The sequence below is a fragment of the Cucurbita moschata genome, unplaced genomic scaffold, assembly GCF_002738365.1.
Source record: "Cucurbita moschata cultivar Rifu unplaced genomic scaffold, Cmos_1.0 Cmo_Scf00003, whole genome shotgun sequence".
Taxonomy (NCBI): Eukaryota; Viridiplantae; Streptophyta; class Magnoliopsida; order Cucurbitales; family Cucurbitaceae; genus Cucurbita; species Cucurbita moschata.
The window spans coordinates 1,935,246-1,960,654 of NW_019268519.1; the positions used below are offsets into that span (position 1 = coordinate 1,935,246).

Sequence of the window (25,409 nt, forward strand, 5' to 3'; positions counted from 1 at the left end):
TCTGAATTCATGGTTGAGCGTTTTAAGAGACCTCTTGTGGATAAGGGCTTGATGAATTTTAGCGATTAATGGGTTTAACCCAAATGCTACAGCCTCCTCATTATTTCCCCACTTTTTATTTATTTATTTATTTTTATATAAATCCAAGCAATATTTTGAAAGGGTAAAATGAGACGGAAAATTTCCTTAATTTTTGTGTTATTTATAAAAATAAAATGTTATTTCACCACCTCTTTTTTTGAAATTAATAATAAAAATAAAAAAAGGGTTAACAAACAAAAAATACTCATAATTGGAAGGAAATTTATTGAAGATGAGTGGTTAAATGAATGGTTTAACAAATGAAAATGGTTGGCTGGTCATTGCTTCATATTATTTTAACAAATGGATTTGTTGCATGCGAATGCATACAAAAATGCAAAGGTTAATGGATTTTGGGAGAAAAAACAATGCAGTCAATTTTGTGGATTAAACTAGATACAAGCCAATTTTATTCTTTTAAATTAGGTCCCATTTAATTTTTTTAAAAAAGTAAGTTTATAAATATGTTATTTTATTAAGAAAAATAATCTCATCACTATAAAAATAAAAAAATAAAAAAAAGGTATACTTTTTTTTAAATAAAAAACTAAATTCGTAAAAATGATATATAAATAAATTAAAACTGATTGTCCAAATAATTATGGGGCTGACTTTGGAGAAAGAAAATAAATAAATGTCAACTTGAAGAAATTAATGAGGGAAAAGGGTAGTTGGAAGTTAAAAAATAAATAATTTTAATGTGTGGTCATTCAAGAATCATTTTCCGACCATTTCAAAGGGCACCGGACTCCCAAAGTCCTGCCACCTCTAAACCGTTAATTAATAGATTTATCCGCTATATTATTATTATTCAACCTTACTCTTTATTTAAAATATCAAATTTGAATAAAACATTTAAGGATAAAGATAAAATTTATTAACCAATCAAAACACATTCTACCAAAGAAGAATGAAAGTAATATATATATATTTGAATTAGTTAAAAATAATAATAATAATAATGGATTAGATGGTAACCATATCACATAAATTGAGGTAACCTATGTTCACTTTTATGAGGTTAACGATTATGGATTTAAGCTACTCTTAAATAAACTGTTTAATTGAAATTTTGTATTTTAAAAAATTGAACTATGCTTTACCTTCGATTATAATTAATATATTTATTAAATTAAATTAAGTTAGCGACAAGCACGTGTAATGAATTGTATAAAATTGAATTAGAATCTACTATTGATGTTACCAATGATTTTCAATAATATTCTATTGCCACCACGAGGATGAAAAAATATGTATATATATATATTGTAGTGAGTGTGGCAGTGGCTGTACTCCAAATAGAAAATGTTGCAAATGAAAGGGTAGTAGAATTATATTTATTATAATATAATTTTAAAATCTGGAAATAATAACTGGAGATGTAGGAAAATCGGATCTATAGTAGTTTTTAGCCACGTGAAACACGAGCGACTTTATATGCAAGGAAATCAGGGTATGGTAATTTATTAATTTACTGTCATGCACTTCCACATTATTTTTCTTCATATTTTTTAAATTTAATCTCAATTCAACAATTCAGCTATGTCTACATTTTATATTTATATTTTTTTAATTTTTATTTTCTCTATATTTGATTTAATACTTCAATAAAAAAAATAAAAAATAAAAGAAGAAAAGCGTAATCTATTTATAAATATAATATGATAGTTAAAAAAACAGTGAACTATGTTCGGTCTTTTTATCTGTGTGAGTTAGCTACAAGAAACTTCAGTTAAAATTTATTTTTGTCTTTTTTTAGTGGTTAAAAAATTTCACTTTTCAAAAGCAATTATTATATTATATAATTTACTGAAGTAAAAAAGGAAATAAATAAATGTGAAGGGGTTTCTCAAGAAATTAAGGAAAAATAAAAGGAATGTGCACGTGGAAGGGCACGGCGGTTATGTTAACCATGGTTAAAAGCATGGTGTTAGGTGGGTTTGACTGGTTAGGTTTGGTTTGGCGTTGGATCGTTCACGCGCTTCTTTGCCCTCACAATATAAACACGTCCCTCTACCGTTTCCTCTATTTCAACGCCTCCGCACAGCCACCACTTCCGCTACTCTCTTTCTCCTCCGCCGCCGTGCAGCGGAGTTCCTGCATATTTTTTTACACTGCTTTTCACATTTGCAGTTTATACAGCTTCTCCAATTCTTAAACGGACTCCGGTGGTCTTTTTCCTTTTGGCTAAATCATCTCGGTGCCACCGGATTCCAGTGAGGTGTTCAGTTTCTTCGTTTCGGATTCCGCATGCAATCGGAATCGAATTCTATGAAGGCTTCTCCATTTGAGTTCATGTCGGCTATAATTAAGGGCAAGATGGACCCGTCTAATTCTTCATTTCAGTCGACTAGCGAGGTTGCCTCAGCTATATTAGAGAATCGCGAGCTGGTTGCGATCTTAACAACCTCGATCGCGGTCATGATTGGCTGCTTCGTTGTTCTCGTGTGGCGGAGATCTGGAAATCGGAAAGTTAAGACCGTGGTGCTTCCTAAGCCGTTAATTTCGAAGGAGACCGAGCCCGAGGTTGAAGACGGGAAGAAGAAGGTTACGATATTCTTCGGTACGCAGACAGGCACCGCCGAAGGATTTGCTAAGGTTTGCTAACGAAAAACTCTCGAAGACGTGAATTTTCATTAATTCGTTTGTTGTTCATAAAATTTTGGCTATTGCTTACGGATTGTTACTGTTATTAGGCTCTATGTGAGGAGGCAAAAGCACGGTACGACAAGGCCACATTTAGAGTTATTGATTTGGTAAGTTTTTGTTAGGAATCACCCCTCTCCACAATGCCTCGTACCAATGGAGATAGTATCCTCTCCACAATGCCTCATACCAATGGAGATAGTATTCATCGTTTATAAACTTATGATCTTCTACTAAATTAACTAATGTGGGACTCACTCCCAATAATCCTCAACAATCCTCCCCACGAACAAAGTACACTATAAGCCTCCCCTTAATCGACTCCTTTCTTTGGAGCCCTCGAACAAAGTACACCCTTTGTTCGACACTTTAGTCACTTTTGACTACACCCTCAAGGCTCACAATTCTTTGTTCGATATTTGAGAATTCTACTTCATGGCTAAGTTTAGAGCATGGCTCTGATACCATATTAGGAATCACGACTCTCCCCAATGGTATGATATTGTCCACTTTGAACATAACCTCTCATGGCTTTGCTTTGGGCTTCCCCAAAAGGCCTCATACTAATGGAGATAGTATTCCTCACTTATAAACTCACGATCTTCCACTAAATTAACCAACGTGGGACTCACTCCCAATAATCCTCAACAGTTTTTAAGAAATTTTTTTTCTTATTTTGTGCCTGTGATGTTGGTGGTGACCTTTTGGTGCATTCTGGTTTTTGTTAACGAACTACGGTGCTGACATTTGGAGTTGGACCTCATTACGCAGGATGATTATGGGGCTGATTACGATGAATACGAAATGAAATTGAAGAACGAGTCTTTTGCTCTCTTCTTATTGGCAACGTGAGTTTCAACCTGCATGCAAGCTTTCCTGTTTCTACTTTGATTTCTCGTTTTCAGTTCAAGATTTAAACTCCGTTTCTAGTTTTTTCTTCAAGTGGCTAATTGGTGAGGAATGCAGGTACGGCGACGGAGAGCCCACTGATAATGCCGCTAGATTCTATAAATGGTTCACCGAGGTAAAATTTCTTTCCGCATATTTCATTTTGTGCAGATGACTAGAATTGTTTTGCTGATTTAAATATACATGTTTATAGGGGAAAGAGAGAGGGGAGTGGCTTCAGAACCTTCATTATGCAGTCTTTGGCCTTGGCAACCGACAATATGAGCATTTTAATAAGGTTTCAATGCTTCCTTAAAAAATTCCTAGGCGTTGGTTGTAACTGTTGATTATTTCATTGTGTCTGATTCAGATTCAAAGATGTTGACTAAATTTATCTTTTCGTTGGTGACAAACAGATTGCAATAGTGGCAGATGAGGCGCTTGAGGCTCAGGGTATGCTCTTGTTTTCTTCCTGATGTTCATTTTTTAGGAGACCACAAGTATAGGAAATCTTGAGAACATGTTTAAGATTAGGGCGAAGATTAATGTTTCTTTGAAGATAGTTTTTAAAATTTATTACGGTTATCAATAAAATTTATTATTTTGTTTGCAGGAGGCAAGCGCCTTGTGAAAGCTGGTCTTGGAGATGACGATCAATGCATAGAGGATGACTTCACTGCTTGGTACAGAGAAAGTGACTTGTTTACAGATGTTAATTAAAGAAGATTGTCCACTCATACTTACACTATTTGCTGCCGTTTTTAGGCGAGAATTATTGTGGCCTGAGTTGGATCAGTTGCTTCTGGATGAGGATGATGCAACAGCAGTGACCACACCTTACAGAGCTGCCGTATCAGAATATCGAGTTGTATTCCATGATCAAGAAGATGTAGCTGCTGAGAACAACTGGATAAATGCAAATGGTCATGCTGTATATGATGCTCAACATCCATTCAGGTTGTGAGAATTTGATGTATTGAGTTTTAATTTGTGCAACACCTTGTGCCCCTCTGGAAATTTGTAAAATATGGAAAAGTAGAAGGAATCATAGGAGGAATCTAACTGATTGTTTTATTGCATGAAGATCTAATGTGGTTGTGAGGAAGGAGCTCCATACGCCAGCATCCGATCGTTCGTGTTCTCATCTAGAGTTTGATATTTCTGGGTCTGGACTCAAGTAAGTAGCACTCAAGTTGAGTTTGATATTTCTGAAAGATAAACTATAGTTTATTGGTAGTTTTATTTAAATATCTGTACTACAGTTTAATTGCATTACACTGCCCTTCAACATCTGCTCTCTTTCTCAGATATGAAACAGGGGATCATGTTGGAGTTTACTGTGAGAATTTAACTGAGACTGTGGATGAGGCACTAAACTTATTGGGTTTGTCTCCTGAAACGTATTTCTCCATACATACTGACAACGAGGATGGCACTCCACTAGGTGGAAGTTCTTTACCTCCTCCTTTTCCATCCTGCACCCTCAGAACAGCATTGACTCGATATGCAGATCTCTTGAATTCACCCAAGAAGGTATTTTTTGGAATTATTGCTTCATGCTGCTGATTCATTAGGAAATCTATATGTTAATTGAGGTGATTAATCTAGTCTTAATGTATGCATTTTCAGTCAGTGTTGCTCGCACTAGCAGCACATGCTTCAAATCCTGTAGAGGCCGACCGATTAAGATATCTTGCATCACCTGCTGGGAAGGTAGTGATTTAACCTGGATATATTAAACGATTAGTTGGATGCCTTTCTGTTTATCAATTCTCACCCACTTATTTATTCGGTTAAAATTGTGTAGGATGAATATGCCCAGTCTGTGATTGGTTGCCAGAAAAGCCTTCTTGAGGTCATGGCTGAATTTCCTTCTGCTAAGCCCCCACTTGGTGTCTTCTTTGCTGCTGTTGCACCACGCTTGCAGCCTCGATTCTACTCCATATCATCATCTCCAAGGTATTTATAATTTCCTGACTTTTTCTCTTTTAGCATTTTTATCATCTATTGGAATTTCTTTGGACAGATTTGGCATAACACCCAAGAGAAATTTGTGTGGATGGAATGAAGGGTCTAAGTCGCATACACGGTTTGGAATAGCACGTTGTAAATATAAGTCGCAAGGAAAGGACTTTACGTTAGGATTTTAGGGGAGTTGATGGAAATAAGTTTTGATAGACGGTGAAAGATTTGATGTTTTGGTCAAAGAATTTAGGAAAGAATTTCACCCATGTATCTCCCTTTCTCTGTGAGGTGTTCATATCTGTATTTTGTGCATTTAACAGGATGGCTCCATCTCGAATTCATGTTACTTGTGCTTTAGTCTATGACAAAATGCCAACAGGACGTATTCATAAAGGAGTGTGCTCAACTTGGATGAAGGTATGCTTCATTTATTTCTTGCTTCCATCTGTGTGTGCAAAGACAAATCTGATATAATGCCCAAGACGCTATAATTTTTCAGAGAGCTACTCAATGTTAGATGAAGAACGATAGTCCCGAATAATTAGGGTTTCTGAGCATCTTCAGATGGTTAATATGTAAATGATTCATGTTAAACTTGAAACGTTATGGTGATATTTTCTTTTCCTGCAATAGTTTTGCTATTTTTCGTCTTAATATTCTAATAAGTGAAGGTTTTCCACTTAGAAAGTTGTGTAGGGTCATTTTTTTGGAAGCACATATAGAATGATTTCTGACCTTGAAGGAGCTTTATCATCGTCAAATTCATGCTTTATTCTGTCTGGGTACTTGTTTGACAATTTTGTCATTTGGTTCAGATAATATCTAGAGATTGTAGCTCATATTATTGGTCACCTCCTTACTTTGTGATTTTAATAATTTTTTCTGCATTCTTCAGAATTCTGTGCCCATGGAGAAAAGCCATGATTGTAGTTGGGCTCCAATTTTCGTGAGGCAATCGAACTTCAAGCTTCCTGCAGACAGTAGAGTGCCTATTATCATGGTTGGTCCTGGAACTGGATTGGCTCCTTTCAGAGGTTTCTTACAGGTCACTGCTTGCATACTTGCTTTCAAGTCCCTTGGCTTACTTCTGCTTGACTTTTGCTCTTCTAGACAATAAACAAGTTGAATTACTTTTATCTTCAGGAAAGATTAGCTTTGAAAGAAGCTGGAGTAGAATTGGGGCCTTCAATATTGTTCTTTGGATGCAGAAACCGTAGAATGGTATTGCTAAGTTCCCAGATTCACTTGTATTTCGGCTGTTTGAAGAAATATATTGTTGTTTGTTTATGAATTTTCAAGCTAATTCCTTTTGCCTCGTCTCTTGAAGGATTATATCTACGAGGATGAGCTGAACAACTATGTTGAGACTGGTGCACTCTCCGAGTTGGTTATTGCCTTCTCACGTGAAGGGCCAACAAAGGAATATGTGCAGCATAAAATGACAGAGAAGGTGAAAATATAATCTTAACAAGGGTTCGACCTATATGCTTGTGGATTAATGGAAGAAGATATTAAAGCCCTTTTTTCCCTTTAAATATGCAGGCTTCAGAAATCTGGAATTTAATATCACAAGGTGCTTACTTGTATGTATGTGGTGATGCAAAGGGGATGGCTAAGGATGTCCACCGAACTCTCCATACTATTGCGCAAGAGAAGGTATTTTCACAAGTCCCTTTCTATGCCTTCTGATTCTTTTTGTGTTCATACACATCGAATTTGCCTTTTCCATTTCCTCACAAGTTAAAACAAAAAGAGGAAAGACTCGAGGGAAATGGATAGTCTAATCATATGCAAGAGTCTTAAGAGAACCCAAGGCCAAGCCCTTCGATCACTTAAGTTCAGTTTTACTCATTGTTCGCCTACGCAAGAACACTTATCATCCAGCTCCCCTCCCCCTCTTTAGAACTTCATTATTGGCTCTCCGTGAATAGCTCAGCCGTCCAACAGTTAAAATTTGTTGTCTGTGCATATATTAACACCGTTGTTCAATTGGGCTAACTAAAGTTGCTGGATGTCAATTCCAGGGATCTCTCGACAGCTCTAAAGCTGAGAGCACGGTGAAGAATCTGCAAATGACCGGAAGGTATCTGCGTGATGTGTGGTGATAACTCCACCCATGTGATCTCCAGAGGCATATTGCAGAATATTTAAAGAAAGATAAATCTTGGTTTGAGTGAATTATTGCGAAAGCTGTTCCCAAATTGAGTCCCTTTGTCGATCACTTAGATGGGAGTTTTGCTGGGTCTTCTTCTCAGCATGGCAGAAGTTACAGCAGATATGAAGGATTCTTTTGTTCGTGTAATTTATAGAACACAGATGTAGTCACTAGTTACAGCTCTCGTTTCTGTAGCGTTCTTGTTCTAGTACGAACCAATAAAGATGGTTCAAGACCTTCAAATTCATATACATTTGCTGTAATATTAAACGGATGAAATAATTTAGAATTTTTGTCTCATTACTTGTTTCTACTTCAGCTGTTACATATCTTGCAAGCTCTCGTACTCACTGTGTGTGTGTGTGTGTGTCTCTCTTAAACTGGCAACACGCATCTTTGATGCTCCCTTTTCTTTGGACACACATCTTTGATGTTCCTATTTGGTTGGTGCTATCTGAAGTGAGGGAAACTAAAATCCATGAATGCAAATGAAAGTTTAATTGCTTTTTAGATTTTACAATGGAAAAGGAAAAGGAATACAAAGACATTCGAGTGTATAAATGGTGGCTAGTCCAAGAGAAAAAAGAAAATGAGATGCTCCCCCTTGAATTATTTGATTGAGATATGAGAGAAATTCTGATACAAGATTGTAATAATTGAAATGAGCAATTGAGCAGTTGAAAGATCTTTAGTAAGTGCATTTCGAGATCCAATTGTCTCGGGGAGATCGATTGTTAACAAAGTTAAAAATGAGAATCAAAGTAAATATTTTGGGAAGGAAGGCCAGGCAAACTATCTGATAGAAAACCTTCTCTTGAAATGTGGATATTCCACTAGAATGATAAGACTGTTTGTATCATCAGCAGAGCATGAATCCAATGCGAGGCATTAGCTTTCTGAATCTTCAAACGGAGGCAGACCCCATTCCTTGGGGTTGAAATCCATGAGGGAACTCAATACCTGGTCTGCGTCACCAAGGTAAGAACTATCCAACCTTGGATCTGGAACCATAATTACATTCCTGCTTGGCAATGGCAATAGAAGGTTTCAGTGACCGTTACAATACCCAAAATTGTTGCAATCAGATTAATTATGATTCTATTTTCTATACTACTTCCAATTTTGTTCTTGCACTTGCGTAAACATATTGATTTAGTCTGAAAACTAAATATGAAAGTTTAGCTGGTTCTGTGTCAACTTCTACATGACTTCATGCCAGATTCTACTTACAAGCTATACACTTGCAAGAATATAAAGAACTAGGATAAATCTAGAGACAAATATCCAAACTAGAAAAGGAGAAGGGCATGTAGTATAATCTAATCAATCATGGACTATATTTGTTCTCCCAGTAAACCTATAATGCATTATCTGAAACTAATGGGTCTCTGCATATTTAAATTCAGAAAGTGGCATCATAAAAACTAGAATATTGGAGTCTTAAACCAAGGAACCCAGCCCCATTTTGAAAATATAGAATATGCAGAGCTAAAAGCATGGGCAACACTTAGGTGAAGTTAATCAACTTGGGTGACAAAATTCCTGTTGTTGGCATTTGACACTTAATGATATGATATAAAGGCCACACATCCTTTCAAGTTCAAGTTGAATGTTAAAAAAGCAGTTTTAAGGACACAATAAGTAAGAACTTCAAATTCCGAAACTTACATTCCCGCATTTTTAGCTGCAAGAACACCTGACGGTGCATCTTCAAAAACAAGGATTCTTTGTGGATCCACAGGATGCTCCTGTATAAAAAACGTGGCACGGCCATCATCAATTCGAAGCAAAAATATAAAAAGAAAGAAAGGGAAGCACTCATACGGCAGTAAATGGGTGAACCAAGACTTTGAATCAAAAGTTACAACTATACCTCAAACCTTTTAGCAGCTGCAAGGAATATATCCGGAGATGGTTTTCCTTTTTTAACCTCAGGATCGTCACCAAGAACAACGTGATGCATCAACTTAAAAAGTTCACCATGTCTTTGTGTTTTTAATTCAAAATGGCGTTTATGAGATCTGTTGAAAATCATCAGATATATAATGGTAAAGATACAAATTAACAACAAAGAGAGAAGGAACTAGGATTAGCATAAGAATGGCAGGAATTTATGATATGAAAGGCTAAGCAATGAACTATCATATAAATTAGTTATACCCAGTTGCCAAGCCAAATGGCACTCCTTTTGCATGAAGATGTCTGATCAACCGGCTAGCTCCTACAATAAATAGGAAAGTGAAGGTAACTAAAAGCAATTCGTGACAATAAAAATTATTAATTTAAACATCAACCACTCGCTAGTATGTAGAAAGAGAACAGAGAAATTTCAGGTCATTCTTGGATTGTCTAGTCTATAAGATCTTATATTTTTGTAGCTCAATTGTCCTCTCTAGACTTTTCCTTTCGAGCTTTTCCTCAAGGATTTTAAAACGCGTCTGCTAGAGAGAGGTTTTTTCACACTCTTATAAAAAATGTTTCATTCTCCTCCCTAACCGACGTGGGATCTCCCCGTTTACATATCAGCAAAAATGACAAGGCCAATTTTCAATGCTTACGCTTGTCTATTTTAAAGAAATCTATGTCCAGCCACCAGTTCTAATTTTGTACATAAATAAGGTGAATCTTATGTTGTTTTTGGCTGAAACACTATCTAAGCGTCTTAATATCATGGTGGTGCAGTACAACAATGTAAATCTAATTTACATCTATATGCCTGAGAAAAAGGATTACTGTTTGGAAAGCAGGGGGCATGGATGCCAAACAATCCTGATTCTTATCTATTGTCGTAGGTAGAAGCAGCTCCTAGGAAAGATCAACTTTTTAGCTATCCCATCAATTAATCACCCAAGCTGATGAATGAAGCTTAAGTAGAAATAAAAGGGTAAGGTGAAGGATAATGGGAGATGCCCAAAAATTGAAGGCTAGCTGCGGCATCTCTCTCCAATTTGACTTAAAACGGAATGAAATCCACATAACTACAGAAATGATTATCAGCATCAAATCAAATCAACCATTGTCACAACTGCTAACACTAACCTGGCATAGCCTCGGTATTCGGAAACATGCTTCGTAGCATATCCTCTCTTTCCACAAGAAAGTCCTCCGCACTAAGAGAATCGCTAATCCCAGTCTCGTTAACAAAGACCCGAGCAGCTTCTATAGCTTTCATACCCATCATCTTTGCCTTCAGTGACCAATCAAAAGTTTTATCATACCTTGCCAGTATTTTCTGTTGCACTTCAGTGTAAAACCCCTCAGTATCTGCAGCAGAAGGGTTACCAATTAGTTCACGAAAATTTAACAGAAAGTATATTTAGATCTAGGAGAAGAGTTTAAACTAAATCTCCTCACTGCCGAAGAGCAGATGGAACTGAAAACAACTACATCACATGCTAAGACCAAAAATTCATGCACAGTCCATTCAAGAACATCGCAATTTCAAAATTGTACATAGTTTAGCAAATAGAATGCAAGTTGCTAAGAAGCATCACTGAACAATATGCAAACATGATTAGCAGATGAAGATCTACAACATAATGGTGCGAAAGGAAATGAAAAATGCAATAATGAGGGCGTGAAGAAGGGGAAGTTAAGATGATCAACGAATTTACCCAGCAACAGGCCGTCCATATCAAAGATAATATGAGTGATAGATCCTCTGGAAGGGGTGTCGGAGGAAAGATTCGCCATTGAAACTGTTGTTGCAGTGCGATTGAGGAAGTGGAATGAAGAAGATTGGAGAGGTTTGGATCTCGAATTGGGCAGGAGGTTCCGAAGAAGTCTATTGGGAGATGGGCTTTGCAAGAGTTGAAGCATCGCGGGCTTTATGCCAATATATTGTTGAAAAAAATGGCGTTTGATTCTTGTCTTTATATTTTTCGAATTTTATTCTTTTTGTATTTTAAAATATTCAATTTTTGTTGATATACAGAAAGCATGGTACGAAAGGAAATGAAAAATGCAATAATGAGGGCGTGAAGAAGGGGAAGTTAAGATGATCAACGATTTACCCAATAACAGGCCGTCCATATCAAAGATAATATGAGTGATAGATCCTCTGGAAGGGGCGTCGGAGGAAAGATTCGCCATTGAAACTGTTGTTGCAGTGCGATTGGAAATGAAAAATGCAATAATGAGAGCGTGAAGAAGGGGAAGTTAAGATGATCAACGATTTACCCAATAACAGGCCGTCCATATCAAAGATAATATGAGTGATAGATCCTCTGGAAGGGGCGTCGGAGGAAAAATTCGCCATTGAAACTGTTGTTGCAGTGCGATTGGAAATGAAAAAAAGAAGATTGGAGAGGTTTGGATCTCGAATTGCGCAGGATTGTTGAAAAAATGGCGTTTGATTTTTGTCTTTATATTTTTCGAATTTTATTCTTTTTGTATTTTAAAATATTCAATTTTTGTTGATATAGGATTGATAAATAATAAAATGAGTCATTTAAACCAAATTAGTTATAAATAATAATAACCATTTACAATATATATTCTAAATATCTAATTTAGGTTTTATTGAAGGGATCAAAATGGATCTCTACTTATGCTGTCTTATCTAAATACTAGCCATAATTAAACAAAGTATACAAGCAGACAAGCCATATATTTGAAAAACGTAAGTCAAAGTAAAGGTTGAGATAGATGAAGCTAAAACTAGAGAACAAGCTTGTGAATCAACGTCCCATTTTATGTTGAAGCGGGGGCAAACTTCACATGAGAGGGTATTGGAATGGCCTTATTAAAGTGTGTTGCAGCTATGTGAGATGAGAATGAGTTTTGTGTTACTAAGATTGTTAGACCCAGGGTTACTGCAAAAGGCATGCTCTCAGTTCTACGTTTGGAGCTTCCATCCAAATCTCAACATCAACCATCAATGTTCATCTCTACCACCACATGCACAAGTCAATGGGTTTCAATTGAACAAGAGTGGACTCATTTCATCCTCTGCAAAACAATGAATCAAAACAGAATTGCACCATATTTACAACAACACAAACAGACAGGAGAAACAATGTTTTATGTTTGGCAATGTGAGAATTTGTTTTCGTTTAACATTAATAAATAATTTTACATGTTTTATGATAACTTGCATAAAGAGTGATCTTTTAAATGTCTAACGAGCAGAACTAAAGATCGAGCCCAAAGTCGTACCATCAACATATACCCAATGTAATATTTAAAACCTTCTTCAGTTAAGTTAGATAACGATAGACATGCATGAACTGATAGAAAAAGATTAGGGAAAGTATTAAGCTCCTACCTCCTACAGAAGTTTCTAGTGATAGGTCAAACATAGTTCATTGGTGAAGCCCAAAGAATTCAGTAATGTACAATCATATTATACCAGGAACAACAAATCATGTGCTCATATAAATGTGAAAACAATGCAAAAATGATAGACAACTTCAACTTACAAGCTAAGCTCATACAAACAAACCAAAAACACATACCTACGACCAAAGAAAAATCAAACCATCTGTAACAACAAATACCTTTAAAGACTTCAGTTGCATATATAGACTCCAGACTCAAATTTGTGCTCTGTCTCATAGAAGTCTGTCTTACCCTCCGTAGCCGGCCGTAAAGAAATCCCAGATAGTGATCTATAACTTTGAACTGAAAATTTCACATAACCAATCACTTCAAGTTCTTCTCCTTCATCTTCCTCGTTCTGATCCACAGGCATCCTAGCTCTCAATCGACCAGGAGAACCCTTCAAAGGAATCTCGGGAACGTGCCATTTTAGTTCTTTTTCAGACCGATTCAATACAGCTTTTGGAGACACCTTTAACAATGTGGGATCAACAGGTAGTTTCAGAGTAAAAGTCACATCCTTCAAAGGTAATGGCAAATCGGGGTTCGCAGCATACTGAACCATCACTGAGAGTAAAGTCCCGCTATGACGTTGTATGAGACGAACTCGCAAAGGCAATGGGGTTAATCTAGGTAGCAAGCTATACTTGATAATTGGTATGGGCTCATTTACAGGCGCTGTTCGCACGTGAAACATTCCATTTCCAAGACTACTAACACGAGAACCCTGCACGACAAATCGTTTAACTGGAGCTGTATCCTCAACGCGAAAAGAAAACTCTGTTTCTTTGTCATCTGAGGTTTTAGGTGGCAAAGTTTTCAAATATATAACTCCCATAAATCCTACTCTTGCCAGCAGTGATTCCCTGAACTCTGCACTAATCTGTTCGACGATATACATTTCGGGACCCTTCATTTCAGTTTTAGTCACCAAATTCTCAAGTGGCGTTGCTGCACCACTAGCATCAGCAACAGCCGCTTTTGGATCACTTCCGGTCTGCAAGAGCTCCAACCCACCAAGACCCTCTGATTTCTTAACCTTCTCAGGACCTACGAACTCAGATGGATCCAATCCTCCACCCCAAGCATCACCGAAGCCCTCAAAAGTTTCTTCCATTGTAGCTTGATCAGTACTGAATTCTATACCACCATAGTTTCCTTCGAATCCCTCAACACCAATATGAGTTGATTGAGTGGCTTCCGCAGGTGGCAATGTTGGCACCTCAAGACCCGCCAACACCATAGTCAAATCAGTAGCAGAAGGGTCCTTATTCTTCTTGAACCCGCTCACGAGCTCTTCAGGTTTGTTAATCATGTCACTTGCCGCAAATGGATCATGCTCAGCAGCGGGCTCCTCAGTCTTCTGCTGCTGCTGATCCTGTTGCTCATTCACACTCTGAGTGACAGGAGCAAGAGTTGCAGCTATTTCATCCCCAGCTTCGAGAGTCTCCGCGGGTAGCTCAAACCGCGCACTTGAAAATGCCTGCACATTGGCTTCATGCTCAATCGAGTGAACCTCCATGGCATTCCAACTATCAGCCCCACGAATCTTATTCTCTGTATCGAGGGCTGAATGAACCATCTTGGCAAGACCATCGGCGTGCATCGAAGAAAGCATTGCCGCAAGGCGAATATTGCTGACACCCCTTAGAACAATATCCAACGCCATGTAAATCTCCGCGTATTTCCGGCTAAGCTTCTCAGGTGTGACATCAACACCACGACATGCCGTAACAACGACGCTGACAGCTTGGTTTACAATATGGATACACTCAAAGACATTAACAGAATTATCTTGATCGGCAGTGGTGATGCCGAGGACATAGATGCCATTGACGAGGCGATAGACAACTCGGTAGCGGCTCTCCACACCGACAATAACCTGACCATTAGAGGCAGCCAAAGGATCATCACCAAGTGAGGCAATAGAATCGGCGAGCGAGGAATCATCACCAAGGACGGTCGATGCGTGGTGGCTTTGGTGCTTGGTGACAGCGAAGGCCAATCGCATCTGGCGAAAGGAGGATAGGGCAACTAGCGCTCGCGGGGGAGGGAACCATTCACGAGTTTGTAGGAGGATATCAGATCCATTAGCAGGTTGCAGAGCAAGGGCTAAACAGGAGGACATGGTGGAATGATGGATCCAGATCTGATAGCAATTGATCCAAAGCCTTTAAAGGAGGGGATGGATTGTAATCCCTGGTTCTAACTTCTAGGGTTCTGGGGTCGAATTTGTAAGCAGAAATGAAAACAAGAACATACTTGGAAGGGGATGATCTTGAAGTGCGGCTTCTTTAAGCTCGTTGAATAGCGTCTCCGACGAAGAGAAATCGCAGCTGGTGCCGAGATCGATCAGAATTCAGAAAGAACTCGGAAACGGAAACTCAGAGTTGAGAGCGAGTGAATGGTACGACAGATTTCTGATTTGGGCTTCTCAACTGGAATTTGAGCTGATGGGGCCGTGGCGGCGGAGCCTACAAATTTGCCTCTTTCAGCTGGGCTCTACGTATATGTACACATTTCCTACTCAACAAAATTCTTATTTTACATAAACAAAAGTTAAAAGAAAGAGAAAATTCCTTCCTCAAAGGAGAGGCTAAGAGAGGCTAAGAGAGGCTAAGAGAGGCTACAGTGCCAATTATCAATTCTACTAATCATTGCTTGATCATTTATAAAAGCGACGCAGTTCATGAACAAATTCTGGGTAATTGGCAAGGAGGTAGTATATGGTTGATTTGAAAAAGAATGCAACGAGAAATTGATTGAACTTGATGGTATTTATATGAATATAGAAAAAACCTTTTCCTTCCTCCTAAGGAAGTGGTATTTAAAGAGAGAATTTTGACAGGAAAGCATCAATCTTTGATTTCCCAATAGAATCCCTGAAGACATAATAATAGACAGACAAGCACAGTTCTGGATGAGATTCTTTTGCAGCTTGTGTTTTAGACACACTTGTAGTAAATCGTACAATATCTCTATTAATTATATCCTAATTCTTGTTGCCTTTTCACTTTGTTCGTAGCAACAGAAATACAATTGGCCTTCTTCTTCTTCTTCTTCTTCTTCAATCCTCTGAAAACACCTTCATTTCTCCAGAGCTTTGAGATCTAAATCTGTTGTGACCGCTGCATACAAATGGAAAACCAGATTCAGAACTGCCCCAAATGGTATGGTATGGTATGGTATACACACACCTCATAGATTTAAAAGGTATACCATCAACCAATATCAGATACTAACATCATACGCATTCTCTTCCAAAGAAAAAGATGTGCATAAGGCAAACGAAGAGAGGAGAAAGAAGGTGAGCGGCAATGGTGATAGCAGTAGGCAGTGACGGCCAGGAGCAGGAAGAAAGGAGAAAACAGAAAGAAAAGAACAATGAGACATTTAAACAGAAAGAGGTACCTGAAATATTGTAGATGTCTCCTACAGGACCGTCAAGTTGAATAAAGTACAAAAGGCACTGCACAAGGTGGGAAAACAAGGCATACATTTGCTCAGACATATTATTCTACCATGATATCAAAATGCATCACACCACAAGTATCATGAATCTCTGAGTGCAACGAGAAAACTCCACACATCTCTTGCAAGGTTTTTCTCACAGAAATTATGCAAGTTAGAAGTCTATATGCTGTTGTTAATAGTATCCTTTCATCATTCTCCACATGTCAGCTGGACTCCTTGACTTACAAAATGCATGCTCTAGCTTCTGAGGAACTTACCCAACAAAAAAATAGTTAACATCAGAGCAAGTGTAAGTTGAACTGAGCAACCACGCTGTAGATTCCTTGAACTCTGGAATTGTCTGCGGCCCAAAAACCTAGCAAAGAGCTAGCAAAACAAAAATATGAAATATCCATTAGCGAACTCCCGATTGCAATCGCATTCAAATAAAACAAATGGGCCTCATTACCAATGTCAAACATTAGTAGCGTTCGCTTTTCATGCTCGTAAAAGTTCGCTATGTAGTATTACTTCTCAAAAAGAGAGAAAAATCTACCTGATTGTATGCATGACCAGCAACCTTTGCTGGAAGAAACTCCCGCCCAATTTGCCTCCAGAGGATTGTTCTAGATCCTTTATCTTTAGGTGTGGCCTCGACAGTTGGAATTGGGTTTATACACTCATCCTCATCAGGAATAGCAATTGTCATAGAACCAAAGTTTGGTGAACTCCACACTCTCCTAGCATTGGTCATCCTTTCTGAATGGCATACAACATCTTCCCCTGCACGTGAAATTACATTTTGAGTTTCTTCGACTTTATCGCCAATATCTAGGCTGCTCCGATTACTGCTTTCTTCTCGTCTTTTACTATAAGTCTCATGAGTAGATTCTTCAAAAGAAGGCATAGGTTCCAAAATTTCATCTTTTGGACCTCGTATAGTAGCGGTTGTCCCAGAGAGAAATGCAGCTAAATCATCACATTCTTCCTCATTAAGGTTTACCCATTTAAGGGGTTGCTTGCCTTCCTCAACAAAATATTCACGTAATGATTCCTCAACACAAAATATTTGGTTTTCAATGGCGTCAATGAATTGTCTATGTCTTTCCAGCTTAGTATCATCCCCATGGTGTCTGTAGCTCAACCGGACAGCCTTCTCAAACTCTTCTAACTAAACATGCATCCAGAGTTGACATGTATAAGTATCAATGCAAAAGAGTTCAAAGACAAGGGAATTGAAGGAGAAAACCAGAGTTCGCCAGTTAATTGGGGTGTCATACAGAACAAAAATTTAAGAAACAAGGTGCTGAATATAAGAGAAGATAAACCTAAAACAAATCTGTGTCTGTGTCGTAGTTGTCAACATACGAGGTAGGAATGTCTGAGACTTTCAACTTTGGAAATAAAAATGAAGTAATTACGTACAGAATATTAATCACCTGCCATTTGGTTGTTCCCAAAGCAGTTCGCAACTCCCTGGTAAATGCATCCAAATCATCTACCATTAACCTTTCTTTTCTCTCTCTCAACCATGTCCTATATATTGATTCCAATCTGACATTTATATAGAAGAAACATGAGAGAATCCAAACCAATCAGATTTGATCTTAGTGAAAAGAACAAGTATAACATTGTTACAATATAATTTTATCTAACAAAGTGATAACCGGAGGAACAATCAATATTAGATTCAACTCATCGACAAGAGAGACAAAGTGGAAGTGATGAAAAGAAATACAAAATCTAAAAGCACAGATAGAGATGAAGTTATTGCTATTAGTTATTATTCGAGCAGGAGCAGGAGAGAGATTTTTATTCGCATGCATATATAAGGAACTTTGAATGAGACGCATGAAAGAAAACAAAGGGGCCAAAAAAGTCCATCCAGAACGGATATGACATAAAAAGAATCTTAGAATCCAAAGTAAAAGATAGTTATGAAACAAATTTGAATTAAGAACCCATAAGAAGCGTTGGAATATATCACCCCAAATATTGTCCCACAACTTATGAATCCCTAATCTCAATCTCTGAACAACATACAAACTCAAACTTTAGGATAAACGACTATGTGCTCTCGATGAGAAAGGGCATGCCACAAAACATTATTCAAAGTCTCCGCCCCGCCTCTGCAAAACACACCAATTGTGGCCTTAAACACGAAAGAAGGCTCTCAGCAAAACTTCAATGGTGATAATCCTTAACAAATCCACTAGCCAAGCCAAGAACCTGACTATGCGTTCTCTTTGTAAGAGTGCGCATCATTTCATCAGCTATTGACATCAAATACGACGGTACCAATATGCAAACAGCTCGAACTAGTCTGCAACACATCCGATTGCTTAACCATCCTCCCCCTCCAACGTTTTGAACTTCATGATTTTACTATGATATTTCTCCAACATCAATAAAAAACTACTTAGCATCTTCTTTCCCCTTTCCACTTCCTGACTTCACTCTCTCAACAACATAACAAACAACGATTCCAAGGCATAACCATATACCAATTGAATCAAAACAAGAACAGTACCCAAAAAGGAATATGCAAGTACAAGAACACGATTTGAAGAATTATTAGAGCAAAAGCCAGGAAACCAAAGAAATTTATGGTGGAGGGAACGCGTAGTTTAAAAGCCAAGACCATTAATAAACTCTTCACATCGGAATCAAATTATCATACCCACGTGATATCAAAGCAAGAAAAATGGAGAATTTCACGCACTCAAAAGCAATTTACAGAAAGGAAAATTAAATAAAATCAATCGAAAGATAGACCCCTTTTGTTCATGCTGAAAATACCCAAACCCTCGATGCAATACAGAACTCACATGTCGGCCGATTCTTGCACCTCCTCAGCGGCGGAAAAGAAAGCATCTTTCTGCCATAAATCAAAACTCCGTGCAACCAACATCTCAAACCGCGGCGGTAATCACTCATAAAATGGACGACAAGATCGTAGCCCGTGCGAGGCGCTGAATCGACCCACCAACAATTCAGAATTTCCGGGGATGAATAAATCGCAAGGCTTGAAACGAAAGAAAACGAAGGAGAGGAAGAATCAAAATCGTATACTCCACTCCCTCCCTTCCCTCTCCTCTGCTAATAAATTAAACAGAGAATTGAGAAAGAGAGAGACATAAAAACGATTCCGTTCCTCTTTCACTTTCCTTTCCCCTTCGTCCTTCCTTTTCCTTTTCCTTTTCCTTTTCCTTTCAATCTTATTTGCAGAACTTGCAAGTTTTAATCCACTGCATTTCACCACACCAGTTTCTATGACGTGGAAGCTTCCAATTGGCCATCTATCCACGATCTAATCCTAACCGCTCGATCAACTCGGTGCGAATGCCCTAATCCATCTGAAAAAAGGAAACATCAAACATGGCGTCGGTTGGTGGAGAGGGAAGACGACAAGAAAGAGTGAGCTGCCCAATCTGTTCGGGCAGTTTGCGGTCACCTATTTCTCAGTTGACCCACCCATCCAGAATAAGCAGAGCCCAATAACCAACCACCTGTAGTATTAAATTACAATAATTATCGCGTTAATAAAATATTTGGATTTTCTTTATTGCGTGACTAATTGTGTGAAAGTGTTCGGTAATGAGTCAGCTAATTAATTATTTATTTTATTTTCCACTCAAATTGATTTTAATAATTGCGTGACTAATTATATGTACGGACTATCACGTGCTTCTCTAAGCCCAAGCCCAAGCCCAAGCCCATTATGTTCGAATCCAAATTCCCCAATTTGAGAGTTGGGCCTAATTGGGCTAAACCAAAGTTTTTTATTTTATTTAATTTAAAATAATAATAAATAAATGAAAAGAGATGCAAATTGAGGGACATGGTCGTCATGTTTGTGAGATAAGGATTATTTATTTTATTTGAAAACAAAGATTATAAAAATGGACACACTGTGCAGTGCAGTCAATTTTGAGGTATTAAATAAATAATATAAATACAAACTGTCCAATTTCATACCTATTTCTTTTTTCTTTAACCGAATGTCACTTTGCAACTAGCTCCTACCATCGTCAAACTTTATTCATTTTAATTAATCATTTAACCGGCGTTGGGATTACAATATTTGGGCTTAGGTTTCATTTTCCAAACTTTTATTAATTTTAAAATTTCATTTTAATTAATCACTTAATTGTTATATGGGACAAATTAAGATCTGTCGCGTGACCTGGTAATTTAAAAAAGAATAAGCTTAGCCATACGACCAACTCAAAATGAAGTGATAAAAGGTCAAGTGACACCAATTTAAACCAAGCACTAATCAACTCGAGCTGAATGAGGTCTGATTTATAAGTCAACGCTCAGCTGAAAAAGGTTGGATTAGGACACTCCGCCCACTGCAGAAACAACAGAGTATATCTTACAAACAAAAAGTATGCATTTTAGATATCATAAACAGTACTTATTTGACGGTATAAATAAATGGATTGAATTAACAACAAACAGGGCACCATAATTGAAGGGAGAAAATGGGGGTTAATGGTGGGGTGGGTCTCTTGGAGGAAACTGAGTGGCACATAAAGTGTTTGTTTTAATGTCTGAATGAAAAAGAAGGGTTTTAAAAGTAACGTGGCTTCTGGGTAATCACATATATGAATTACATAACTTTATTGTTGTTGTTGTTGTTCTTCTGCGTACGGGCGATGGGTTCTTTAGATGTCATATGCGACTGATAAGAGATCATCAATGATTTTCTCCATCCTCTAATTTCTTATTTCTTCGCTATAATCATAATGTTTTTGTCTCTTCCTATCCCACCACATCTTTCCCTATCCAAATTATCCTTCCCTTTTCTATATCGTATTTTCATTAAATTAATTATTTATATGTACAGAATAAAACTGTTTTCTTTTTTCTTTTTTAATTGTGGAAGAAAGTTTTATATTTTATTACTTAAAATTACAATTATTTTCAATTAAAGAATTAAAACACAATTATTAAAGCTATAACATTACTTTCTGAAACGGTAAAAGCTATAATAAAAATATAAATATAGTGTTCACCTTGTCTTGTTCAGAGAGAACGAAACGGCATAACATGAATACAAAAAGGCTAAAATCGTAAATAAATTTAGAGATATTTTAATTAAGTACATATAAAATTGTTTCAAATAAAACATTTTTTACCATAAAGTTCCTACGATTTAGCCACTAAAAATGAAGGTATACATTATTTGATATAAATACCATTTATTTGAAAATACTACCCTTTATAGTATAAGTTAAAATATTAAACAAATATATATGATACTAGTGATGGAAGATTTAATTTAATGAATTGTGGGAAATAATTAGTATAATAATATAATGAAAAAAATATTCCCTTTTGAAAGATGGAGAGTAAAATAAAATTTTGATTTTGGATTGCAAAAAGTATATATAAAAAAAAAAACATAGAAAATGAGGAATATAAATTCACATACTTTTTTCTTTTTCTTTTTTTAATGAAAAAAGAAATTAAGAAATTCACATGGAAAAGACAGAAAAAGGCAGAGCTGAGTCAGCTGTCAGTTGTCACCACGTAGGCCAGAGATCTACTCGACTCAACCCATGAAATATTTCCTTTTCTCATAACTCAACGTCAAAATCACCACCTAAGAATTAAAAATAATAAATTAATTATATTAAAAAATTAAAAAAACTTTCCCTCATTATAACTCATATCGTCTCATGAGTGCTCCTTTTTCGCATCTAAATCCTCTTTTCCCTTACACAAAATCTGCCTTTTTTTTTTAATTTTCTCAACACAAAAAGAAAAAAGAAAAAAGAAAAAAGAAAAAAGAAAATCGTCTCTTCTTTATTTACCATATTACCCTTCCATCCCCTATCTTATCCATTCACACTGCCTTTTCACATTTACATCATTTTTTCCTACTTTTTAAATTTCTTCCTTATTAGGTAAAACCTTTTTGCTTAAAACAAAAGCAACCAATTACTTATGATTTGAATTCATTATTGTATTAGTCCAATAATTAAAGGAAGTATAATTTGTAACATTATGATTTATTATTTGGAGAAAATATGAAGATTTATTGAGAATGATAAGGGCAGAAATTAGAAAGGAGTATAAATAATTGAGACCCCCACTTGTAACGAATTGCATTGGGATCCATGTGTTATATCACAAACTTCCAATGCCTTTCCATTTGGGTCCTTAGTGGCATATTACACAAACCATATTATATCCCTAATATTAGTCTTTTCATATTAACATCAAACTAACAAACAAATTAATCTATACAAAAATCATGACGTAATTTATATTTCATTATTTTAATATTAATAATAATCATAATAATCTTAATAATACATCTCTTTTAACATGTTAGCTTGGATTGGATCCAAAATGGTTTCCCTTCACAGATCTTCCTTCTTCTCTCAACAGTAAAAAATTAAAAAGTTCCCATTTTTGTTACCCAATGAAATTGTTGCTTTCTTTTTCACCCTCGTCGTTGTTATCCTCTGTTTCTTTGCTGCAATCCTCCTCAAATTCAGACCCTTCCTTTGGACTATCCACAGTTCTCTTCTCTTGCTCTTCTTCTTCTTCTTCTTCTTCTTCCTCTATACCCATTTCCTTTTTCCTTAATCCTCCATTTTTTTCGTTCTTCTCTGCTTTTGATTTCAATGTCTCTAGCAACTCTGCCACTGCCCTGTTTTTATAGCGGCGATTCTTGATCAGAAATTCGCTCACGTCCGCCGGCGTCATCTTTGCCTTGTCAATAACCTCTTTAATTTCTTGCAACAGAGTGTTGTCGATTTCATTCTCTTCGTAATTTAAATAATTCTTCAGAAGTATCTTCAATGCTGGATAAGAACAGAAATTCATGAAAATATGCAAATCCATTCTCCCACTTCGAAGCAATGCCGGGTCCAGCTTCTCAATGTGGTTCGTCGTAAATACGAAAATTCTCTCACTGCCACAGCACGACCATAACCCATCGGTGAAATTCAGCAATCCAGAAAGAGTAATCGAGCCACCGCCGCGGCCGTCGTCGCCGGATAGTGAACTGTACCCACCTCCGCATCGGATGTCCGGAAAATCGTAGTAGTTTCTCGGACCGGAATTTTTCTTTTTTCGGTCAGTGAAACTAATGGAGCAATCAATGTCCTCGATGACGATGATCGATTTGGAGGTGGTTTTCATGAGGAGCTTCCGAAGCTCAGAATTGGTGTGGACCTCAGTGAGTTCGAGATCGTAAACGTCGTAACCGAGAAAGTTAGCCATTGCAGCGATCATACTGGATTTTCCGGTTCCGGGAGGGCCGTATAAGAGATAACCTCTTTTCCAGGCTCGGCCTGTCTGTTGGTAAAAGCTTTGGCTGTTGGCGAAATCTCGAAGATCTTCCATAATCTGTTGCTTCTTAAGTGGGTCCATAGCCAATGTGTCAAATGTGCTTGGGTGTTTAAATGGCACCGACTCCCATGGATTCCCTCTCGAATCCAACGACCCACCACGCGAATTCGTATAAAGAAGCCTCTCCTGATTCTTGCGACGGATTTCATCAGCTCTGTCCATAATGTAATCAAGATATGAATCTAAAATCAAAGGCTTATCTTTTTTCTTGATTCGAAGAGTAAAACCCCTTTTCTCCTCCGGCAACGGGCGCCAGAGGTATCCCTGTGCTTGTCTTTGAGTGACAATATGCTCCCACTGGACAGTGACGCCATCGAAGAAGTCAAGGATGCAGTCATTGTTAGCAAGACCAAAGGTAATCGCGCTGGAATTGACAGCACGCGTGAGACTCAACCGATTGCCGGAGATGGAAACAGAGGAGCTTAAGTAGAGTTGGACAGCGTTGTAGAGTTCGTTGGTGTTGACGCCGTCGATTTCAGTGATGTCAAAATAGACATAGGAGGAGAAGCAGTGGGAGAGTTTATGGAAGAGTTTAAGGGCGGCGAAACGGAGCTCCGGCGGGAAGATTGTCTGGAGGAGAGACTGGCAGAAGGCAAGAACGCCGAGAAGGGATGCCAGAGAGGACCAGTATTCCTTCATGGCTGTGAATCAAGAAGGGTATAGGAGATTGATCAGTATAGGGAATCAGGGGACGATTTTATAGAGGGAAATGGAGGAGAGAGAAAGGAGAAGGGTTAGAGAGAGAGTGGGTGGAGGATGTGGGGAATTGGCTGGCAGAGAAGAAAGTACAAGTGAAAACAGCAACAGAAGTGGGGAAAAACAAAAAGGGCTTTTGGAGTTTCTTAGAGAGAGAGAGATCAGAGATGGGTCCCCTGTTTTGGTTGAGTGTATGTAAGCTCCTGCTATGAACACTATTTTTCAAATTTTAATTCCATTTTAATATTACAATAATAATAATTTAATCATCCAATAATTACGATAATAAATATACAAATTGAAATTAGCATGAGTTTAAATAAATAGAACGACTTTCAAAATATTGTTGAATTAAATAATAAAACTTTTAATATTCTTTTTTGTTTGACTCGGTTGTGGTTATGGTTTTAGTTACTATTGGATGGAATAGCATCTGATTCTAATTTTAATTATTAATTAAACATTATAAATACGAATATACCAAAAATGAAAACTCAGACTTTAAACACACCAATAATCTGGTTTTATTTATGGTGCACTAAATAAAATTATTAAAGCATTAATTAGGGATTTTAATAAGCTGTTATTTTGCTATGAAATTTAATTACCAAAATTGCTGCGTATTTTATATTATTGCATTTGGAGTAGGTATGATTGTTTCCAAATATTTTTGTAGATTTTATCACATTTAAAAGTTATAATATATTACGAAATTGCATGATAATCAAAATAAAAGAATTTTCATGCTAATAATATTTAAAAAAAAATCATAGATGAGATTAAAAAAAATAATTAATAGTTATATTAATTTAAACAGAACCAATAGAAAGAGATA

At 37.1% G+C, this 25,409-nt stretch overlaps 5 protein-coding genes across 7 annotated transcripts; 1 reads left to right on the forward strand and 4 right to left on the reverse strand.

Moving 5' to 3' along the window:
• Positions 1-892: 892 nt before the first annotated feature.
• On the reverse strand, positions 893-15,605 carry LOC111441210. Its single transcript, XM_023078182.1, has 2 exons — positions 13,228-15,605; positions 893-903 (listed from the first exon to the last, which is right to left on the reverse strand). Exon 1 carries the CDS (start codon positions 15,180-15,182, stop codon positions 13,245-13,247), a length of 1,938 nt encoding a protein of 645 aa, XP_022933950.1. The 5' UTR covers positions 15,183-15,605; the 3' UTR covers positions 893-903; positions 13,228-13,244.
• On the forward strand, positions 2,096-8,035 carry LOC111441209 (NADPH--cytochrome P450 reductase-like). Of its 3 annotated transcripts, none has more exons than XR_002710094.1 (19): positions 2,096-2,679; positions 2,778-2,837; positions 3,499-3,575; positions 3,694-3,751; positions 3,830-3,913; positions 4,032-4,068; positions 4,229-4,298; positions 4,381-4,572; positions 4,700-4,792; positions 4,923-5,148; positions 5,245-5,328; positions 5,423-5,574; positions 5,901-5,997; positions 6,476-6,625; positions 6,724-6,801; positions 6,908-7,030; positions 7,123-7,236; positions 7,605-7,737; positions 7,807-8,035. XR_002710094.1 is itself a non-coding variant. In XM_023078181.1 (18 exons), the coding sequence occupies exons 1-18, from the start codon at positions 2,332-2,334 to the stop codon at positions 7,683-7,685; spliced, it is 2,124 nt and encodes a 707-aa protein (XP_022933949.1). In that variant the 5' UTR covers positions 2,096-2,331; the 3' UTR covers positions 7,686-8,035. The 3 variants fall into 3 exon arrangements, 1 of the variants encoding a protein (XP_022933949.1); XR_002710095.1 differs by having other exon boundaries at positions 7,605-7,736; positions 7,822-8,035; XM_023078181.1 differs by having other exon boundaries at positions 7,605-8,035.
• On the reverse strand, positions 8,314-11,605 carry LOC111441220 ((DL)-glycerol-3-phosphatase 2). The gene is made up of 6 exons (XM_023078198.1): positions 11,350-11,605; positions 10,775-10,999; positions 9,896-9,956; positions 9,609-9,756; positions 9,404-9,483; positions 8,314-8,756 (listed from the first exon to the last, which is right to left on the reverse strand). The coding sequence occupies exons 1-6, from the start codon at positions 11,552-11,554 to the stop codon at positions 8,624-8,626; spliced, it is 852 nt and encodes a 283-aa protein (XP_022933966.1). The 5' UTR covers positions 11,555-11,605; the 3' UTR covers positions 8,314-8,623.
• Positions 15,606-15,845: 240 nt separating the features above from the next.
• On the reverse strand, positions 15,846-19,737 carry LOC111441215. Its single transcript, XM_023078192.1, has 6 exons — positions 19,336-19,737; positions 17,947-18,061; positions 17,064-17,678; positions 16,786-16,894; positions 16,466-16,523; positions 15,846-16,182 (listed from the first exon to the last, which is right to left on the reverse strand). Exons 1-5 carry the CDS (start codon positions 19,416-19,418, stop codon positions 16,498-16,500), a joined length of 948 nt encoding a protein of 315 aa, XP_022933960.1. The 5' UTR covers positions 19,419-19,737; the 3' UTR covers positions 15,846-16,182; positions 16,466-16,497.
• A 2,882-nt stretch (positions 19,738-22,619) lies between these two features.
• On the reverse strand, positions 22,620-24,784 carry LOC111441213 (AAA-ATPase At5g57480-like). Its single transcript, XM_023078190.1, has one exon. The coding sequence runs from the start codon at positions 24,515-24,517 to the stop codon at positions 22,937-22,939; it is 1,581 nt and encodes a 526-aa protein (XP_022933958.1). The 5' UTR covers positions 24,518-24,784; the 3' UTR covers positions 22,620-22,936.
• Positions 24,785-25,409: the final 625 nt, after the last annotated feature.